Genomic DNA, 18,224 nt, shown 5'->3' on the forward strand with positions numbered 1-18,224 from the left:
CGGCTAACCTTCATTCCTCTCCTTTCCAGGGCAAACCTCCACCTCTCTAACTCCACCTCCACCTGTTCCCTGCTCTCACTACAAATCACAATATCATCTGCAAACATCATAGTCCATGGTGATTCCTGTCTAACCTCATCCGTCAGTCTGTCCATCACCATTGCAAACAGGAAGGGGCTCAGAGCTGATCCCTGATGTAATCCCACCTCCACCTTGAACTCCTCTGTCACCCCTACAGCACACCTCACCACTGTCTTACAGCCCTCATACATGTCCTGCACTGCTCGGACATACTTCTCTGTCACTCCAGACTTCCTCATACAATACCATAGTTCCTCTCTGGGCACTCTGTCATAAGCTTTCTCCAGATCTACAAAGACACAGTGGAGCTCTCTCTGACCTTCTCTGTACTTCTCTATCAACATCCTCAAAGCAAATGTTGCATCTGTAGTGCTCTTTCTTGGCATGAAACCATACTGCTGCTCACAAATGTTCACTTCTGCTCTTAGTCTGGCTTCCACTACTCTTTCCCACACCTTCATTGTATGGCTCATCAGCTTTATTCCTCTGTAGTTACCACAAATCTTAACATCTCTCTAATTCTTGGTGTCTTGTCACCACCTAAGATCCTGTTGAACAACCCGGTCAAAAACTCCACTGGCTTCTCTCCTATGTTCTTCATTCATCAACTCTTCAAAGTATTCTTTCCATCTTTCCTTTACACCACTGACACCTGTCACCACATTACCATCCCTATCCTTGATCAGTCAATCAACTTTCTATCCTGATGAAATGTCAAGTTGACGTCTACCTGTCTCCCTGATCACATTAGCTGTAGTTATCCAGTCATCTGGAAGTACCTCCTGACCACCCATAACCTGCTTAAAATTCATGATACATACTTTCTTTTTCAGCTTCCCCTAATTTGTCCTCTTCTCTACCTTTGTCATTACTTTCTTCATCTTCATCACCAGAATCATCCTTCACAACTCCATCCTAACCTGTTCTTAGTAAGAAAGATAAATGTATATTCCTTAATAGACCCCCCCCCCCCCCCAAAAAAAACCCTTAACCACTTTCTGCAAAGAGATTATCTCTGAAGGCAGAGCTCTGCTTTTAACAGCAGAGAGGATCTCTTGTTAATAAAACATTCAGTAATGCAGTTAATGAGATGTTACACAACTTTTTATGGAGAAAAAAACCCAGTATCTACAAAAATTCTGTTGCTTTAAATTCCTCTGATAAAAGTTTTTTAAATTTGATTGATCTTGGCACACTTAAAGTAATCTGGATTAAGAAATATTTCAATAACCCCACATCTATTTGCAACTTTCTGTTTTTCAACGTTCCCCGTTCTGTATTTTCAAATTTAGGTGGCCCTAAGCCTTTGCTTTGCTGCAGTTATCCCTTTGAAACGTGTAAACTTTCATAAACAGGTTCTTGTTGCTTGAGTGTTGATCTACAAACACAACTTGTCTTCACAGAGCAGTTTATCTGGAGTAAGTAAAATTGCTTAAAAAAACCACAACACCGTTTTTACATGACTGGTTTAACAACTGGATTTTTGATCAGCCAATTACTGAAAGAACCTGGGTTGTTATATAATTACTCAGAATTTCTAATGAGATAAAACATTCCCATAGCTAGTGAAAAATTGGCTGTAGTGCTTGATTCCATACCGTCAAGGCTTTGCATGTTATTCATCAGTTTCCACAGTTCTTCTCCTTCGACACTCAATCCCCTGATGTGTCATGATCTCATCTAGATAGTTTTTGCTTTTCTTCCACTAAACATTTCAACCCAAAGATAAGAGCTTTATTACAGTATGATCTTGTTTCTGTTTCAGCAGCTACATTTCATTGGACCAGTGGAAAATGTCTGGTCATTTCCTCAAAAATGCTTTTAAACAAAGTCAAAGATATTTCATTCAAACTGATACAGACGTTTTATCCTTAAAAACATTATTTATCTAAATGTAAAGCTGATTTAAACACTACTTGCACTTTCTGCCAGGAGCAACCTAAAACGTTTTAGTATTTATTTTTATATTGTGAATTCACTTCTAAATTCTGGAAGAACATCCACAAAGTCATCACTAATTCTGATTGGCTGAATTTCAACTTTATTATGAAAAGTTTTTTTTTCTTTTCAGTATTATTATGTATTAATTTAAGGCAAACTGTAATATGCACAAAATAGAAATTGCAAATAAAAAGCCTGAACTTTACTACCTAAAAATTGAACCTCAGCAATGCTTGAAAACCATCAATCTGTCAAAAATACAAAGGCTGAAAAAACAGCTGTAGAGGTTTAGGATTATATACATGAACCACACTTTAGCTGTTATTTTTTTTATTATTATTAATTTAATTGTGTGGGTGGGTATGTGTATTTTATTGTAAGAACCCAGACCCATTTTTCCTTAAGAATAAATTTATGGGGAAAATACCATAAATCAAATGGACCACAGCACTGATGCTTTTCTGTTATGATGTCACCAGTTCTAATGCCCCCTTTTTTATTATTATTTTTACTTTTCAAATAATTCTAAATTATTTAAGAATAATTGTGCCTTAAGGATATTTTAGAACAATTTTGTCCTAAAAATGCTTTTGAGTTGTGCTGTGTTTTGTTGGAAGAAATGTTCTGATTAGTTGTAATTCACACTCCCTGACGCTAGAGGGCAGCTTAATGTCATTTCTGGAAAAAAAATCATAGTTTCCGGTTTTAGCCATAGACTGTATATTTACTGTCTGTTTTTAGCCCTAAGAAATCCTTGACAGTATTTAAGAACTCATTGCGTTCTCCAATACTGCCAGTATTATTAATTTTTCGCGTTTATGTCAGAAAAAAAGCCACAATTTTTGTTGTAACCGTGATTTAAACGGAAGTTTAGACTATGGAAGTCTTCAAGAATTACACAGCTGGTATGTATTTACAAATATCCGGTAATTGTTAACTCTATGGAATGTTCGACGTGTTGACCTACAATTATAAGACTATAATGAGGTGCTCACAATAATTATCTGAAATCGCGTATTTAGTCATTATTGGGGAAAAAAAGAAAGAAAAAAAACCAGCTGCTGCCTTGTTTGCAGCTGAAAGGAATTGTAATTTTTGTAAAAACAGGTTCTTCTTGTGACTCAGTCGCTTAATTTATATATATATATATATATATATATATATATATATATATATATATATATATATATATCCTTTTATAATGCTTTTTTTTCTTCTTCTCACAGATGTTCGTCAGCTGCGTGTCTTTAAGGAGGAAACGAAGGAGGAGAGATCCTTCCTGGATCAGGAGCAGCCAGAGCCTCCACAGAGGAAAAAGGAGGAGCAGCTGTTACTAAAGCAGGAGATCAAATCTGAATATGGTGAACTATTTGAAAACCAGTTTGAAGGTGAGTTAGGTGAGGTACTGAAAGAAATCAGTATCACCCAGATTTATGCATGCGTAATTCTTGATTTGTGTGTGAGTAATTTTTGATTTGTAACTCATAAAATACATTTTGTGCATTACAAAAAAAATACATAAAAAAAAAAATACACATGCACAAATTAAAATTACAACAGCTTGAAACTAATCACGCACTTAAATCTTTAAAAAAATACCCACGAATCACCTCTTACGCACACTCAAAGCCTCTGTTACGCACGAATCTGTCGGGAGACTTATTTCACATCTTAGGGATTAGTTTGTGAGTGATGTGTTCAAGTACTACTAGAATGCTAGGTAATCTGAGTTTTCTTATCAGCTGCTTTGAACTTAGATTGTGAATAATATCTGATAAAACTTGACATTTTCCCACTTTCTTAAACTGATATGCCCTATAACTAACACAAAAATGTCTAAACAAGCATTTTAAAAGCATTTATCCCTTTAAAAATATAAATATTTCCCAGAACTGATTGCCTCCTTTCTACATCCCTGCCCCTGACAGCTCCTCCGACATGGGGCTCTGTCCAAGTGCTGATCACTAGTCGCGGAGATAGTAAGCTGCGCCGAACCCTTCTAAACTCCCGCAGATCGTAGCTGGCCAGTGGGCTGATCAAGCCTCTCTGTCCTGTGGATGTTTAGAAGGGCCTCGTGATGCAATCGTCGTGTTCTGCCGCCGCATCCACCCTGAAGAAACTCCACAGGGAGACCACACCAGAAAAGCACTATACAAGTATACGCCATTTTTACTATGAAGGCAGGCTTGCTCCGTGTCTACAACATTGACGTGAAAAATGTGAAAACGTGACGTTCTATTTAGATGTCTATGGTCTACAGTCATGCCCACTACTCAGAGGTGAATTTCTGAATAACTTTGGGACTTTAAAATCCCCAATCATTTTTTGATATATTTCAAAATTGTTCCCAGTGGTCTTTTAATTATGACTTTTCCTATTTTAGCCACATTCAAAGAACCTGTGTCATTCTCTAGGACACAGTCTCTGCAGAGTGGCAAGATTTTAATAGAAATTTGCTTCTGTATTGTGGGCGGGACTGTTAGCGTGGAGTAAGCCTGCCCCTACTTCCTGTCATCCATCTGTTTACAAGCTCTTCCACAAACTTACACCCCATCACAACCTCAACCTGACATTACTGGTGCAAGAAAAATGGAAAGCAATATTAAAGCTATCCAGCCACATTGTTTTGAGCCAGATGCCGGCTTGTTTGATTAAAACAAAGACGTGCATGGATCTATTTGTCTGCAAATCGATGTATCAGAATGGAGCGGAGAAGGGAGTTTGTGGCTTGCCATATAAGGGTTCGATGTAGATTCCCAACAATTTGAATAAAGAAATACTCAGAAATTGTAAGTTTAAGCTTAATTTTCTGTAAATATACCTGCCAATGCCATCATGAGAAAAATGCTATAAGAACTTGTCTAAGGCACCAAAAACACAATTTTCATCTGATTGAGTCTTTAAGGAAAGGAGCGATCAAGTTAAAACTATTTCCTTTAGTTTATTCTTCACCAGCGGCTGGAAGCTGTTCTGTACTCAGACGTCTGGGTGACAGAGAGAAAAACATGACACATTTATGCATGACAGACACAAAGAGTTATGTTTCAACAATTCACAGCCCTAGGCTATTTAAACTCATCTTCAAGTGAACAAATTCTTGAAGCATAACTAACTCAGAAATGTTCAACCACAAAAGACACAAGATCCAATTTCCTCACAGCCATGGTTATTAACAACACAGACACGTGCACAACCCCAACACCCAGTTTTGGGAACTCTAAAAATGTAAACACACGAGAGCTTAAACAGGTGACGGGTCTCATACTTGTGCAATATGTGGAAGATACCTACACTAAAAGTAGTTATTTAACACTTTACATGAAAAAGCCTCTCAATACAGCAAAAAGGTAAATGTTAGTTATTATTAGTATCAATGAACCAAGATCAACGGTGAATCAGACAGCCAGCAACAAATTATAACATGAATTGATTTGTTGCTAAAAGTAATTAATAACACCCATAATTTTAATGTTGTTTCTTCTCGCAGATGTCCCACAGATGCATGTTTGCAAGGAGGAAAAGGAGAAGAGAACCTTTCTGGATCAGGAGCAGGTAGAGCCCCAACAGATGAAAAAGGAGGAGGAGGAGGAACTCTGCTGCAGTCAGCAGGAAGAACAGCTGTTTCTGAAGCAGGAGATCAAATCTGAATGTGATGAAATAGTTGCAATCCAGTTTGATGGTGAGTTTCCTCCTCTGCTGAATATCAACAACAAACAAACAAAAAAAAAACATCTCCAACTATTTCACAACAAAGAAATGTGGTTGTTAAGTAAAAATATTTGACCAACGGACCAACAGTCTGGTTCTTCTTTAAAGGATCTGTTCTTTCTTTTCCACCTTACTTTTTGTATGAATTAATGTTAGATCAGCTGTTATAAAACAAACCTGTTGAGAAATTATTGATTGCTTTTGTTATCTTGTTTTGTTGATTCATGGTAATGTCTGTTAGGAAACAGAGTCCCAACATCTCATGTTTCAGATGTTATCATAGTTTCCTCCTGAATCTTTGTTCCTGCAGATCTCTCAGAGAACAACATTTGTAAGGAGGAGACTGATGATGAGCAGCTTCTGTGGACGCAGGAGAGGAGCTTCAGTCTGGATGAAGAGGAACCTGACCCTCCACAGATCAAAGAGGAGTGGGAAGAGGTCTGCATTGGAGAGGAAGAAGAGCAATTTGAACTGAAGCAGGGGCCTGATGATGTTATGTTCACTGAGTGTGATCAGGAAAATGTGAACTCTGAACCAGAACCAAGAGAGAGTCCATTTCTCGAAGAAAACACTCAAAACAGAAACAATGATGCTGTGACTGTCCAGCTGGGCCCTCCTTTAGATGAGAGTTCTCTTAGGTGTGAAACATGTGGAAAGGTTTTTACTCGACGTCGTAATTTGAATGTTCACATGAAAATCCACACAGGTGAGAGGCCTTTTCAATGTGAAATTTGTGAAAAAGGTTTCATTCGAAGATGTCAATTACAAGTCCATATGAGAAGTCACACAGGTGAGAGGCCCTTTACCTGCGAAATATGTGAAAAAGGTTTTACTCAAAGTGGCCAACTACAAGTCCACTTGAGAACCCACACAGGTGAGAAGCCTTTTACTTGTGAAATATGTCACAAATGTTTTACTAAAAGTTTTCACTTAAAAGTCCACATGAGGACTCATACAGGAGAGAGGCCTTATACTTGTGAAATATGTGGAAAAAGTTATGCTCAAAGTAGTTATTTAACCGTCCACATGAAAACTCACGCAAGTGACAGATGTCATCCTTGTAAAATATGTGGAAAAAGTTACACCCAAAGTAGCTATTTAACAGTCCACATAAAAAAGGCACATACGTGAGAGGCCTTGTATTTGTAAAGTATGAAAAAAAGGTTTAAAGTATTGTCTTAAAACCTCACATAAGAACTCACAGGTAATGAATCATTTTTCTCGTGAAATATACACAAATTGTGATAATTGTGGCTTAGCCCACGAGTTCCTACATTGGTGACAATGAGGCTTTAGCCACTCATGTGAAAGTCATACATGAATAACCATAGTTCATATTCCATAAAGTGCTATCTGTTGAAACTACACTGTTCTGAAAACAGAAAAGTATTTTTTCTCTTGTGTGTGTGATTCATAGTTGCATACATATATCTAAAATATGTAATTAAACACAGCTATGGTAAAATACTGATGAAGATTAAAATTGTTTCATAAATTGGTTTAATTTTGAATTAAAATTTTAATAATGTGTAAATTCTTTGATGAAACACGATGGCTGTTGGTTTATTATTAATGTATTAGGAGTATTTAATTAATTTAAATCTAGACTATATTATGTTTGTGTTCCATTTTTTATCAGTAGAAAAAGAACAGGACTAAAGAACATCTAGAAGTAACAACTGAGAACAATTGAAAGTCTTGTTTTATTTACACTCTAGGTGGCTTGAGGACAGTAGTGTTTTCATACAGTATCTGAAAAAAGCCATCGTAGTTTCTGGTTTTAGATTTTACCTTCTGCTGTCACGTTACTCTTGGCTAAAAAGAGATATCGCTGTGTTTGATAGAGATCTCTTATCAAAAACAGAAAGCTTGTCAAGTCTGGTGGAAGGTATGCATCAGTGTTTGACAGCAGAGCCACTGTCAGTGTGTGAATGTGTTTGGGTGAATGGGACTCTGACTGTAAAGCATTTTTGACCTTCAAGGAAGGTAGGAAAGTCTTATACAAGTATACCCATTTTACCATTTACCCAGCCTTCTCCCTTAAGATTTCAGATAAAATGAAAAAACGTATTAACTCCATTAACTTTAGTTTCATCTGGATAAATAATTACTCGAATTCACCGTTCTAATAGTGAGAAGTCAATTTCTACTGCATTAATGTGCCAGCTTAATTTTTTTGTTGTTTTTTGTTTTTTTGTGATTGACAAAATTCAAAATTACACAAGTAGCCTAACGTGGCATTGAATTTGAAACTAAAATTTGGCATACAAAAATTAAAAATAAATAAAGAAAAGACTTATATCGTAATCAATTCTCGAAAATGATATTCCTTTCCTTTTAGCTTAAATTCATTTTGCATTTTTAGTTGATTACTTTTCTCATTTTTCTATTTTATGCATCTTTTTGCTGCTTTAAGTGTCGAAGAGCTGAGGGGCGGGGCTTCTGACCTCTTTTACAGAAGGTGAAGTGACGTCACCAAACTTCCTGGTCCGCCATATTTGAAGACAAACGAACAGCAACAAGCAATAAATCAACTCGTTGCTTACCGAGTTAACTCTTTTCCGCGCAATTATGGTCAACACCTGTAGTGTGTATAGTTGCCACAATAAGAGGAGGTATGAATCAGATCGGGGATATTATAGATTACCTGCAGTCATCAACCGCCAGGGAGAAACAACAAAAAAATTGTCGATTGAGCGACGCAAGGAATGGCTGACGAGGCTGAATCTAAAGGACACAACTCAAACGAACCTAAGAGTTTGCTCGGATCATTTTGTCAAAGGTGAGTCAAGAGTTTTAAACTTTAGCTAAATGTGTTATAGTTTATGCATTTAAAAATCTGCTGGTGGGCTTTTGTTGCACTCTGCTCTTTACTGAAACAGCTCCTAAACTGTAACAGAAAAGTAACTCCATGTATGTTGCATCATTTTAATTTTACTTTTATACTGTTATACTTGAACGCCTCTCATCTCAACTCTTAATGATGAATAGACTAGTGACTAATTGTGTTATTAGGCACAGCATAAAAATACTGCATAACTACCTTTCATGTTTTGTTTTATTGTGTATCTTTTTTTTCCTTCTCTTTTTTTCCCAGGCAAGCCATCAATCCTTTATGATACAACCAACCCCGACTGGGCTCCTTCTCTAAACTTGGGGCATAACAATTCTAGCAATGCAGCTTCTGCTGTTGACCGTTTTGAAAGGAAGATGGCACAGGTCCTGAATGTGAAGAAAACAGCACCATCAGCAGCCTCGGCTCTCGTCAAACTCAGCACTGGCGAGGAGGAATGCCAACAAATGGAGACCTCTTGTGGACCAAATGAAAAGGAGATTCAAACTGGATTTAATAGCATGCCCTGTGAAATCAGCAGACTTTCATCTGAAAACAGTTCAATGAAAGGCAAGTGTGGCATTTTGCAGTGAAATGATGATTTAGTTGAAAGAAGATGATAGCAAAGTTAAATTCAACTCTGGTCTACGAAACGTCTTGCTTCTACATTATTTGTTTTAGTTTGTGAGTCAGCACATTAACTACTCTGGTGGCTGAGGTCTGACCGAGTTTCAGCTCCTTATGCCAACGCTGATGAGATGGAGACGAGGCTTAAGTGCTCAGAACCTCGGTTATAGATTCCATGTTTCTGAGTCACCTGTATTCAGGATATTTAGGTCTGTTGTTAACATAATGCACTCTAGTTCAAGATTCCTAGAAAAATGCCCTTCCAGAGAAGCACTCTTTGATACCATGCGAAAGTAGTTTTAACTAAACTCTAGAAAAGAAAGTAGCTGTTATTATTAAGGATGACTTGATCAGAATGCTTGTGTTTATTTGTTCTCCCCGTGCGTGCATGCATGACTTTATCTCGGCCCTCCAGCTTCATTCCGCAGTCCAAAGACATGCTTCTTAGGTTTACTGGCATCTCATTAGGTTTATTCCTAGGTGTGCATGGGAGTTGGTGCCTCTGCAAAAGACTGCCCATCTGTTTAGAGTGTACCCGCCTTTTTCCAACATAAGGGATTTAGTGGGTTATGAAAATGGACAGATGGATCTTTTTTTTTTTTTTTCAGTTGCATCTTTTTAAAATAATGATTTATATAACTTGGTTTATTGTTGTTGTTTTTTCCACAGGTGCTTCACTAATGTGTGTCTTCAAGAATAAGGTGGAAGAGCAGCCGGAGCCTCAACAAATCAAAGAAGAAGAGGAACTCTTCTGTAGCCAGAAGGAAGAGGAGCTGGTTCTGAAGCAGGAGATCACATCTGAGTGTAATGGAATATTTGTAACACAGTCTGAAGGTGAGTTTCATCCTCTGCTGAATATCATCAGGAACGGAACGAACAAAAAAAATCTTCTTCAAAGGAGATGTTGTTTCTTTTCCATGTGACTGTTTTGTTTGAATTAATGTTCGAGCAGCTGTTATGAAACAAAACTGTAGAGGATATCTATGAATTCTGTGATTATATTATTACATTGATCTATTTTAATGTCTGTTAGGGAACAAAGTAACAACATCTCATGTTTCAGAAGTTTACTCCTGAATCTTTGTTCCTGCAGATCTCCCAGAGAACAACATTTGTAAGGAGAAGACTGAAGCTGAGCTGCTTCTATGGAAGCAGGAGAGGAGCTCTTGTTTGGATGGTGAGGAGGAACCAGAGCTTCCACAGATCAAAGAGGAGTGGGAGGAAGTCAACATTATTGAGGAAGGAAAACGGCTGGATGGGCACCAGAAGACTGATGGGTTTATAGGCACTGAGCATTATCAGGAAAGCTTAAACTCCAACTCGGAACCAAGTGAGAGCCCAGATTTAGAAGACAACGCTCAGATCGCAGACTGTGACTATGTGGCTGACCAGCTGGATCCTCCTTCAGATGAGATCACAGACAGTGACTATGTGACTGTCCAGCTGGATCCTCCTTCAGATGAGAGCTCACATTTCTGTGAAATATGTGGAAAATTTTATATTCGAAGGTATAATTTGAAAAATCACATGAAAACACACAAAGGTACGAAGACTGTTTTCCGTAAAATATGCCCAAAGCCTTCTGTGATGTATCTGGTTTGGCCTACCACATGAACATGAAAGGTGTCATTTCTGTAAAACATATTAGTATTTTTTTCTTTTCTTTTTTTTTTGCATCTTCTACATTAATTTTCCACATGAAAAGTCACAAAACTGAAAAGGTTATTTGCTGTGGTATGTGGAATATGTTTTAATAAAAATAACTTTTATACCACTTTTGTGACAGTTCACACATTTGAAGAAACACAGTTTTGTGTAAAAATTGGTAGAGAATGAGAGTGTAAAGATCCTGTGGGACTTCCAGATTCAGATTCAGGGTGGTAAGGGTGAACCAACCAGGCATTCAGGTGATGGTTAAAGAACAGAAGAAAAGTAATGGTAACATCAGGAGGAAGGAACAGGAAAAACTGGAGAACGCTTGCAAAGTGAAGATGGTAATTGGAGTGCTCAGGGCAGTAACCCCTAAACTCCAGCAGATCCCTGGAAAGACCTCAGACATCTGTGGAGGAGCCTCAAGTTCCCAGGCCTCTGATGGAAGCCCAGAACTTCGGGTGACAAGCAGACGGCCCCCTACTTCAGCACCACAGCTACCCCTTAAAATAATCAAACTACTTGACTTACATGTGCTCCATAAAACTAAAGTTCCACTCTGATTACCTTTTGATTTTTTGCAAAAGTGTTCCTAGTGATCTTTTAATTATAATTACATGGCCAAAATAAAAAGACACTTGTTGTTTTCTAGAACATAGTTTCTGCAGAGAAGTTCACTAGAAATTCACTTCTGAAATGTGGGTGGTATTTAAGGCATGGAGTAAAGGCTCCCACATTTCCCATTTTCACTTGGTTCACACTCGCCTCCGCTATCTTATAGCCTCTCACAGAACAAACTAACATTAGCGGTGCAACAAAAATGGTAAGCAATATTAGAGCTTTCCTGCTGTACAAGTTTGAGCCAGATGCCAGCTCAGACGAAGAAAACAAAGACGTACTCGGATCTATTTGTCTACAAGTGGATGAACCAGAGTATAGTGCAGCAGGGGGCTTGTGGCCTGCCACTTACAGTTTTTATGGAACAAGCTTTTTCAAACAGATTTTTTTTCCTCTGCTCCTGTTTGACCACAATCTGAATAAAGAAATAATTGAAAACACAATTTTTATCTAAATCTTTTGTCATATGTCCTTATATATGTCATTCATAAGAAAAATCCCACAAGAACATGTTAAAAACATTTTTACATTGCAGGTGGTCTTGTTGAGTTCATTGGTGGATTTGTCCAGGACCCTCCTTCATTACCAAGGTCTTCAGTAATTTCAACTTCTTAAAACTTCTATTGCTTGTTTTCTACCAATTAATTACATTTATATTAATTTGTTTCATTAGCAAAAAAAATAAATAAAATAAAGAGAAGAAATACATTTTTGATATGTTTTGAATCACTGACATAGCTCTGGGAATAACAGTTTTTTGTTTTGTATCAATAATTGATTAAAAAGCAGCGTTTGAAAACCACAGAAATGAACAAGATTATGTTGGTAAAAAGACATAAAATCGATCAAGAAGTTAGTAATCGGCTTGTGGCAAACTGCCAGTCTTTGCCTTTTTATGTACATGCGGTGCAAACAAAAAGATGTCCAATCACAAGCTTCTTGCTTCTACAAAGTCAGGTCAATTGTGACCTGATTGGGATGTGGGTCATGAGCACTAAACATAAGATAACCCTTTTTATTCCCAGCACTGCAAACAATACCTAACCTAAATCAGTTAATAGTCCCAAAATAACAGGTTTAAATGTTTGAAGCTGTTATGTTAAAGAATTTTTTGTTTTTATCGATTAACATAAAAAGCACCAGTAAGATATAAATGAATTTCCCTGTTTGAAGGCACGCATTATCATTTATAGTTTTAAATGCCAAATTAATACCATATATTGTATTGATTTTTGAAAAAGAACTGTATCGTATCATCAAAGATTTAGCTAAGGCTTTGATATAGTGATTTGTGGACCATGTATTGAGGGAAAAAAATTAATAATAACTTGTATTTCTTATGTTCATGTTTTCCACAGTGGTCAAAAAGTAAAGATAATTGTGTTTTTTATTTAGAGTTTTGTTGTGTTCTTACATTGTATTTTTATAAAGCTATATTTTTTGCTCCGTATTCTTCAAATGTTCAATTAAAATAAATAAATAAATAAATAAATAAATAAAAAATGAGTTGTTATTACCCTCCGTGTCGCTAGGGGGCAGTTTAATCCCACGCCTGGAAAAAGTCCCAGTTTCCGGTTTTGGCCTTATGAATATTAATTGTTAGCGTCCTTTGTCAGTGCAAATCCACAATTTTCGTTATAATCGTTATGTAAACATAAGTTTAGACTAATGGAAGTCCTCAAGAATGGAGAACCAACTTTCACAGCCGGTATGTAATTCCAAAAGTCCGACAAATGAGAACAAAAGCGATGCTTGACTTGCTGACTCACGATTTCAGGCTATAAGATGCAGCGCAGAGAGCTTTGAGAAAGGGTACATATTTACGGTGATCTGGGGTGTTTACTGCTGCATTTGAAAAAAAAAGAAAGAAAGAAAAGAAAAAAAACGTATCGTGGTAATCAGTCCATTAGCTAGACTTGAGATTTAATAAATTGTTGAGGAAAAATTGGAAAGAAGTCATTTTTTTTATAGTTGACAGCAGATTGACAGTTGGGTTAACAAGACTGTATTTAATCATTTGACCACAACCTGATATTCGGGCTTTACATTATCTGATTGAGACAGATTGTTAAAGATGCTTCAATTTTAAGGGGGGATAAAGTGGAAAATGCTAGTTTAAATCATTATTGATGTATAATATACAAAGTAATGAATTGTATGAGTAAAGAATGGTCAGATTTTTGTTTGTCTTCTCTTCTGAATGATTAATTTTAGAAAAGTTATCACCTCTGAAAACATTTGGCAAGTAATTATCAAACAAACAGCTGCTGCCTTGTTTGTTAACTGAAATAAATAATATTTGAAAAAGATTGTGTTTGTGAATCAGTTATATATTTATTAGAGCTGTGAACATTAATGAGTTAACACATGTGATTAATCAAAACGAATTAATGCGTTAAGATTTATTAATGCAAATTAATCAAAAAAACCTTCGCTTTAACTCTGCGATTCAGGCTTCCACGACTTGTGTTAAAACTTTTCGTCTGGTATTACCCCACTTATATCATAGTCATTTACAAAATAAATAAATATTTAATCAGTTTTTAGCTCTTTATTCCTGATTTTTTTTTGGTTTAGATCCCTTTTTTACAAAACGCAGACTATATGATCCATGGTCCTTTGCCATTTTCTACAAATACATTTTACCTGGTAAAACATTTTGTTTCATCACAAAATTGCAATTAATCAGATTTTTTTTAAATCCATTGACAGCACTAACAAAAAATAAATGCTCTAAATGTAGAGTTTTTTGTGTGATTTCATATTGGGATTTTTCGCAGATAATAAGTGGTCGGCAAATACTGTAAAAAAAAAAATGATTGCGATTAGTCCTGATTAATTTTTTTCAAGTTTACTATTATCAGTTTGTTTTTTTAATTGATTCCCGGCCATAATACTTATTTATGTCATTTGATTCAATATTGCTTCTTATCGCAGATGTTCCACATCTGCATGTCCATGATGAAGAGGAAAGAAGAACCTTTCTGCATCAGGAGCAGCCAGAGTCTCCTCTGATCAAAGAGGAAGAAGAGGAGGAGGAACTCTGCAGCAGCCAGGATGAAGAGCAGCTGTTACTGAAGCAGGAGATCAAATCTGAATGTGGAGAAATTGTTGTAGTCCAGTTTGATGGTAAGTTTCATCCTCTGCTGAATATCAACAACAAACTGAAAACTACCAAAGAAGATAAAACTTTTTAATTCTTAATACTTGCCTTAGATGATTTATAATTGATAGTTTAGATGAGTTATTGAGAATAAAGGTGAAACTTTGTTGGATTTCTTTTTTAAGTGTATATTTTTTATACAATTGACAACAAATAAAAGCAAAATTTGCCAAGAAAACAGCATCAGAGATGCAGTAAATATTGAGAATGTGGTTGTGTAAATGTTTGTTTTCATGTATATGAGAACATTTTAGTAAAAATACGTTCTCAAATACATTTTTTTCCACAGCTGTTTGTGTTAATTAATGTTAGAACTGCTGTTACAAAACAAATCTCTGGAGAAAATGAATTCATGCTGTGATTATATTATTACTATTATATTTTTAAAGAAATATACCTTTTTTTGGGTCACAGAGACCAGGTCCAGGGCCACAACCAACTTCACTATTAACATGCAGTATGATTTTGTTCAATCTCTGCAAATCTCTATCTCACTCTGACATTAGAAAATTCATATTAAAAAAGCTCTAGAAGTTTTTAACAAGCTACTGCTGTGATTACTAAAGACTTTGTTGATGACATCTGGTTCAGAAATGTTGGGCTGGATAGCTCCAATATTGTTTGCTATTATTGTTGCATAGGTATTGTTAGGTTGAGCTAGTGGGATAGAGCTTAGACAAAGGAATGGTGGGAAATAAAGCCAGGCTTATTCCGCACCAACTCTCCCACCACCAAGTATCTCTGATGAACTCAGCAACTTTCCTCTCTGGTCATCTTTTGATGTGTTTCAAAAGCGTTCCCAGTGGTCTTTTAATTATGGTTATGGTGTTTTAAGGTATAGTCCAAAAAACTGTGTTAGGCTATAGTTTTTGCAGAGTAGTTAATTAAAAAGTCTGTCCCTTCATTCATCTGGTTACTAGCTCTGCTGCTAGCTTTCAACCCCTGAAAACCTCAACCAGACATTATTGGTCCAACAAAAATGGTGAGCAATATTAAAGCTATTCAATCGCATGGTCTTGAGCCAGATGCCAGCTTAGTTAGGAAGATGAAGACGTACTGGGATCTAGTTGTCTAATGAAAGCGATCGAATGGAGCAAAGCAGGGAGCTTGTGGTCTGCTTATTTCTTATTGTAGGTTTTTTGTTGGTGGTCCTGATTCGCAACAATTTGAATAAAGAAATCCTCAGAAATGCAGTTTTAAGTTTACATTTTTACATAGGCCCTCTATCATTCAAAAGCCGCCACAAGAACATGTTAAAAATACAAATTTTACATTACTGTGTCTTTAAGAAAATGCTAGATTTATGATTTCATGCTTGAAAATATTGTATTATTATTTTTTACTATCCCTCAGACATGTAGAATCTAGATAGGAAAATCCCACATTACACTTATTCATGTTTTATGTCTGATAGAAAAGAGTTCTTGCATCTAATGTTTAAGAAGTTTTTACTAGTTTCCTTCTGAATCTTTTGACTTGCAGACCTCTCAGAGAAACATGTCTATCAGGAGGAGACTGATGATGAGCAGCTACACTGGAATCAGGCCAGGAGCTTCAGTCTGGATGAAGAGGAACCTGAGCTTCCACAGATAAAGGAAGAGTGGGAAGAGCACTTCGTCAGTGAGGAAGGGGAGCAGCTTGAACTGAAGCGGGAAAATGATGCTTTTATGATCACTGAGTATGATCAGGAAAAGATGAAGTCCAAACCAGAACCAAGTGGGAACACAAGTCTGGAGGAAAATGCTCAGATCGGAGAAAGTAATTCTGTGACTGTCCAGCAGGACACTTCTTCACATGACAGCCTTTTTTGGTGTGGAACATGTGGAAAAGTTTTTAATCGACGACGCAGTTTGACTGATCACATGAGAATCCACACGCGTGAAAGGCTTCCTTGTGAAATTTGTGAAAAAACCTTTTGCCACGCAAACAGTTTGCTCTGTCACATGAGAACTCACACAGGTGAGAGGCCTTTTATTTGTGAAGTATGTGAAAAAGGTTTTATTAAAAGGATTTACTTAAAGATGCACATGAGAACTCACACAGGTGAAAGGCCTTATACCTGTGAAGTATGTGAAAAAACATTCGTTAGAAGTTGTCACTTTAAAATCCACATGAGAACTCACACAGGTGAGAAGCCTTTCACATGTGAAATATGTGCAAAAAGTTTCATTAGAAGATGTCAATTAAATGTTCACATGAGAACTCACACAGGTGAGAGGCCTTTTTCTTGTGAAATATGTGAAAAAAGTTTCACTCAAAGTTGTCAACTACAAGTCCACTTGAGAACTCACACAGGTGAACGGCCTTTCAGCTGTGAACTATGTGAAAAAAGTTTCACTAAAAGTATTCACTTGAAAGTCCACATGAGAGCTCACACAGGAGAGAGGCCCTATACTTGTGAAACATGTGGCAAAAGTTACGCTCAAAGTAGTTATTTAACTGTCCACATGAAAACTCACACAAGTGAAAGGCCTTATACTTGTAAAATATGTGGAAAAAGTTACACTCAAAGTTGTCATTTATCACTTCACATGAAAAAAGCTCATTCAGGTGAGAAGCCTCTTACTTGTAAAGTATGATAAAAGTTTTAAAGTACTTCCTCAAGATTTCATTGGAAAACTCACACCTGTTTCTCCTGAAATATACTCAAAGATTACATGAGTAAAATGGGTGAAAGGTGTTATTTTGTATAAAGTGTAAAGTTTTTTTTCCATCTTCTCCATTAACTATCTACAAAAGAAATCACAAAATTGTAAATATTTGTTGTAAATTATGTGGAATCTGTTTTAATGAAAGGGATGCTTTGACTGCTAACTTGAGAGTTCACACATCTGAAGAACCATGGTTTACAATCCAAATACTAAAGTTAATATTCAGTCGTCTGATTGTTACAAAAAGTGCCAACTGTTGAAACTGACTGCACCATGTTCTGAAAATAGAAAGGTATTTTTTTTCTTTTATGTGTAAATAATAGTTCCATACATGTATTTAAAATATGTAATTAAACACAGCTATGATGAACTACTCAAGAAGACTGAAATTGTTTGTCTCAATTTTTGTTATAAGTTCAACCTAAGTTTAGACTGATGGATGTCTTCACGAATGGAGAACCAAACTCGGTATGTAATTCCAAATGTCAGATGAATAAGAACAGCGTTCCATTTTGATTAACTTACTTACTTTTGAGCAAAAATGAAGCAGCGATGATCCAGCTGGAAAAAAGCAGCTTGAATCAGTTATTAAGCATTATAGACCAGTGTCATACTCGTCTTTTATATTTAAATACAATTTAAGAGAAACTAGTTCTTAACCATCTAACTGACCTTTTAAATGATAGTGCTATCATCACTCCAGCCATAAAGTCTATACACTGGCTGCCTGTCAGCTTCAGGACTGATTTTACGACTCTCCTTCTATGTCTTAATGGATTGGGACCTTCCTATTTATCAGATCTCCTCGGTCACTATGAACCCTCCACAACTCTCAGATCATCAAGTTCGTCTCCCTTATCTATACCCACTATGTTATGGATATTGTTTCTTCTCACAGGTGCTTCACAGCTGTGTGTCTGTAAGGATGAGGTGGAAAAGGAGGAGAGGGGCA

The 18,224-nt window shown here is 36.5% G+C and overlaps 3 protein-coding genes across 4 annotated transcripts; all 3 read left to right on the forward strand.

The window, feature by feature from the left end:
* The first annotated feature begins 2,665 nt into the window (after positions 1–2,665).
* Positions 2,666–6,931, forward strand: LOC112144342 (zinc finger protein 239). 2 transcript variants are annotated; one of them, XM_024268844.2, is made up of 4 exons: positions 2,666–2,927; positions 3,249–3,410; positions 5,510–5,701; positions 6,041–6,931. In XM_024268844.2, exons 1-4 carry the CDS (start codon positions 2,900–2,902, stop codon positions 6,859–6,861), a joined length of 1,203 nt encoding a protein of 400 aa, XP_024124612.1. In that variant the 5' UTR covers positions 2,666–2,899; the 3' UTR covers positions 6,862–6,931. The 2 variants fall into 2 exon arrangements, with proteins under 2 accessions (XP_024124612.1, XP_036072206.1); XM_036216313.1 differs by lacking the exon at positions 2,666–2,927 and adding an exon at positions 2,955–3,009.
* Positions 6,932–7,631: 700 nt separating this feature from the next.
* Positions 7,632–10,984, forward strand: LOC112144340. The gene is made up of 4 exons (XM_024268843.2): positions 7,632–8,512; positions 8,828–9,133; positions 9,860–10,024; positions 10,284–10,984. The coding sequence occupies exons 1-4, from the start codon at positions 8,302–8,304 to the stop codon at positions 10,802–10,804; spliced, it is 1,203 nt and encodes a 400-aa protein (XP_024124611.1). The 5' UTR covers positions 7,632–8,301; the 3' UTR covers positions 10,805–10,984.
* Positions 10,985–12,560: 1,576 nt separating this feature from the next.
* Positions 12,561–17,655, forward strand: LOC112144327 (oocyte zinc finger protein XlCOF6.1). The gene is made up of 3 exons (XM_024268823.2): positions 12,561–13,166; positions 14,396–14,587; positions 16,104–17,655. Exons 1-3 carry the CDS (start codon positions 13,127–13,129, stop codon positions 17,198–17,200), a joined length of 1,329 nt encoding a protein of 442 aa, XP_024124591.1. The 5' UTR covers positions 12,561–13,126; the 3' UTR covers positions 17,201–17,655.
* The last annotated feature ends 569 nt before the right edge of the window (positions 17,656–18,224 follow it).

Source organism: Oryzias melastigma, linkage group LG17, assembly GCF_002922805.2.
Source record: "Oryzias melastigma strain HK-1 linkage group LG17, ASM292280v2, whole genome shotgun sequence".
Taxonomy (NCBI): Eukaryota; Metazoa; Chordata; class Actinopteri; order Beloniformes; family Adrianichthyidae; genus Oryzias; species Oryzias melastigma.

Bases quoted from the DNA above. Each gene is read 5' to 3' on its own strand.
- LOC112144342 (XM_024268844.2), top strand. From the start codon at position 2,900: ATGGAAGTCTTCAAGAATTACACAGCTG. The intron at 2,928-3,248 runs GTATGTATTTAC...TTCTTCTCACAG, and splicing joins CTTCAAGAATTACACAGCTG to ATGTTCGTCAGCTGCGTGTC. The intron at 5,702-6,040 runs GTGAGTTTCCTC...TTGTTCCTGCAG, and splicing joins AGTTGCAATCCAGTTTGATG to ATCTCTCAGAGAACAACATT.
- LOC112144340 (XM_024268843.2), top strand. From the start codon at position 8,302: ATGGTCAACACCTGTAGTGTGTATAGTTGCCACAATAAGAGGAGGTAT. The intron at 8,513-8,827 runs GTGAGTCAAGAG...TTTTTTTCCCAG, and splicing joins CTCGGATCATTTTGTCAAAG to GCAAGCCATCAATCCTTTAT. The intron at 10,025-10,283 runs GTGAGTTTCATC...TTGTTCCTGCAG, and splicing joins ATTTGTAACACAGTCTGAAG to ATCTCCCAGAGAACAACATT.
- LOC112144327 (XM_024268823.2), top strand. From the start codon at position 13,127: ATGGAAGTCCTCAAGAATGGAGAACCAACTTTCACAGCCG. The intron at 13,167-14,395 runs GTATGTAATTCC...TTCTTATCGCAG, and splicing joins AGAACCAACTTTCACAGCCG to ATGTTCCACATCTGCATGTC. The intron at 14,588-16,103 runs GTAAGTTTCATC...TTTGACTTGCAG, and splicing joins TGTTGTAGTCCAGTTTGATG to ACCTCTCAGAGAAACATGTC.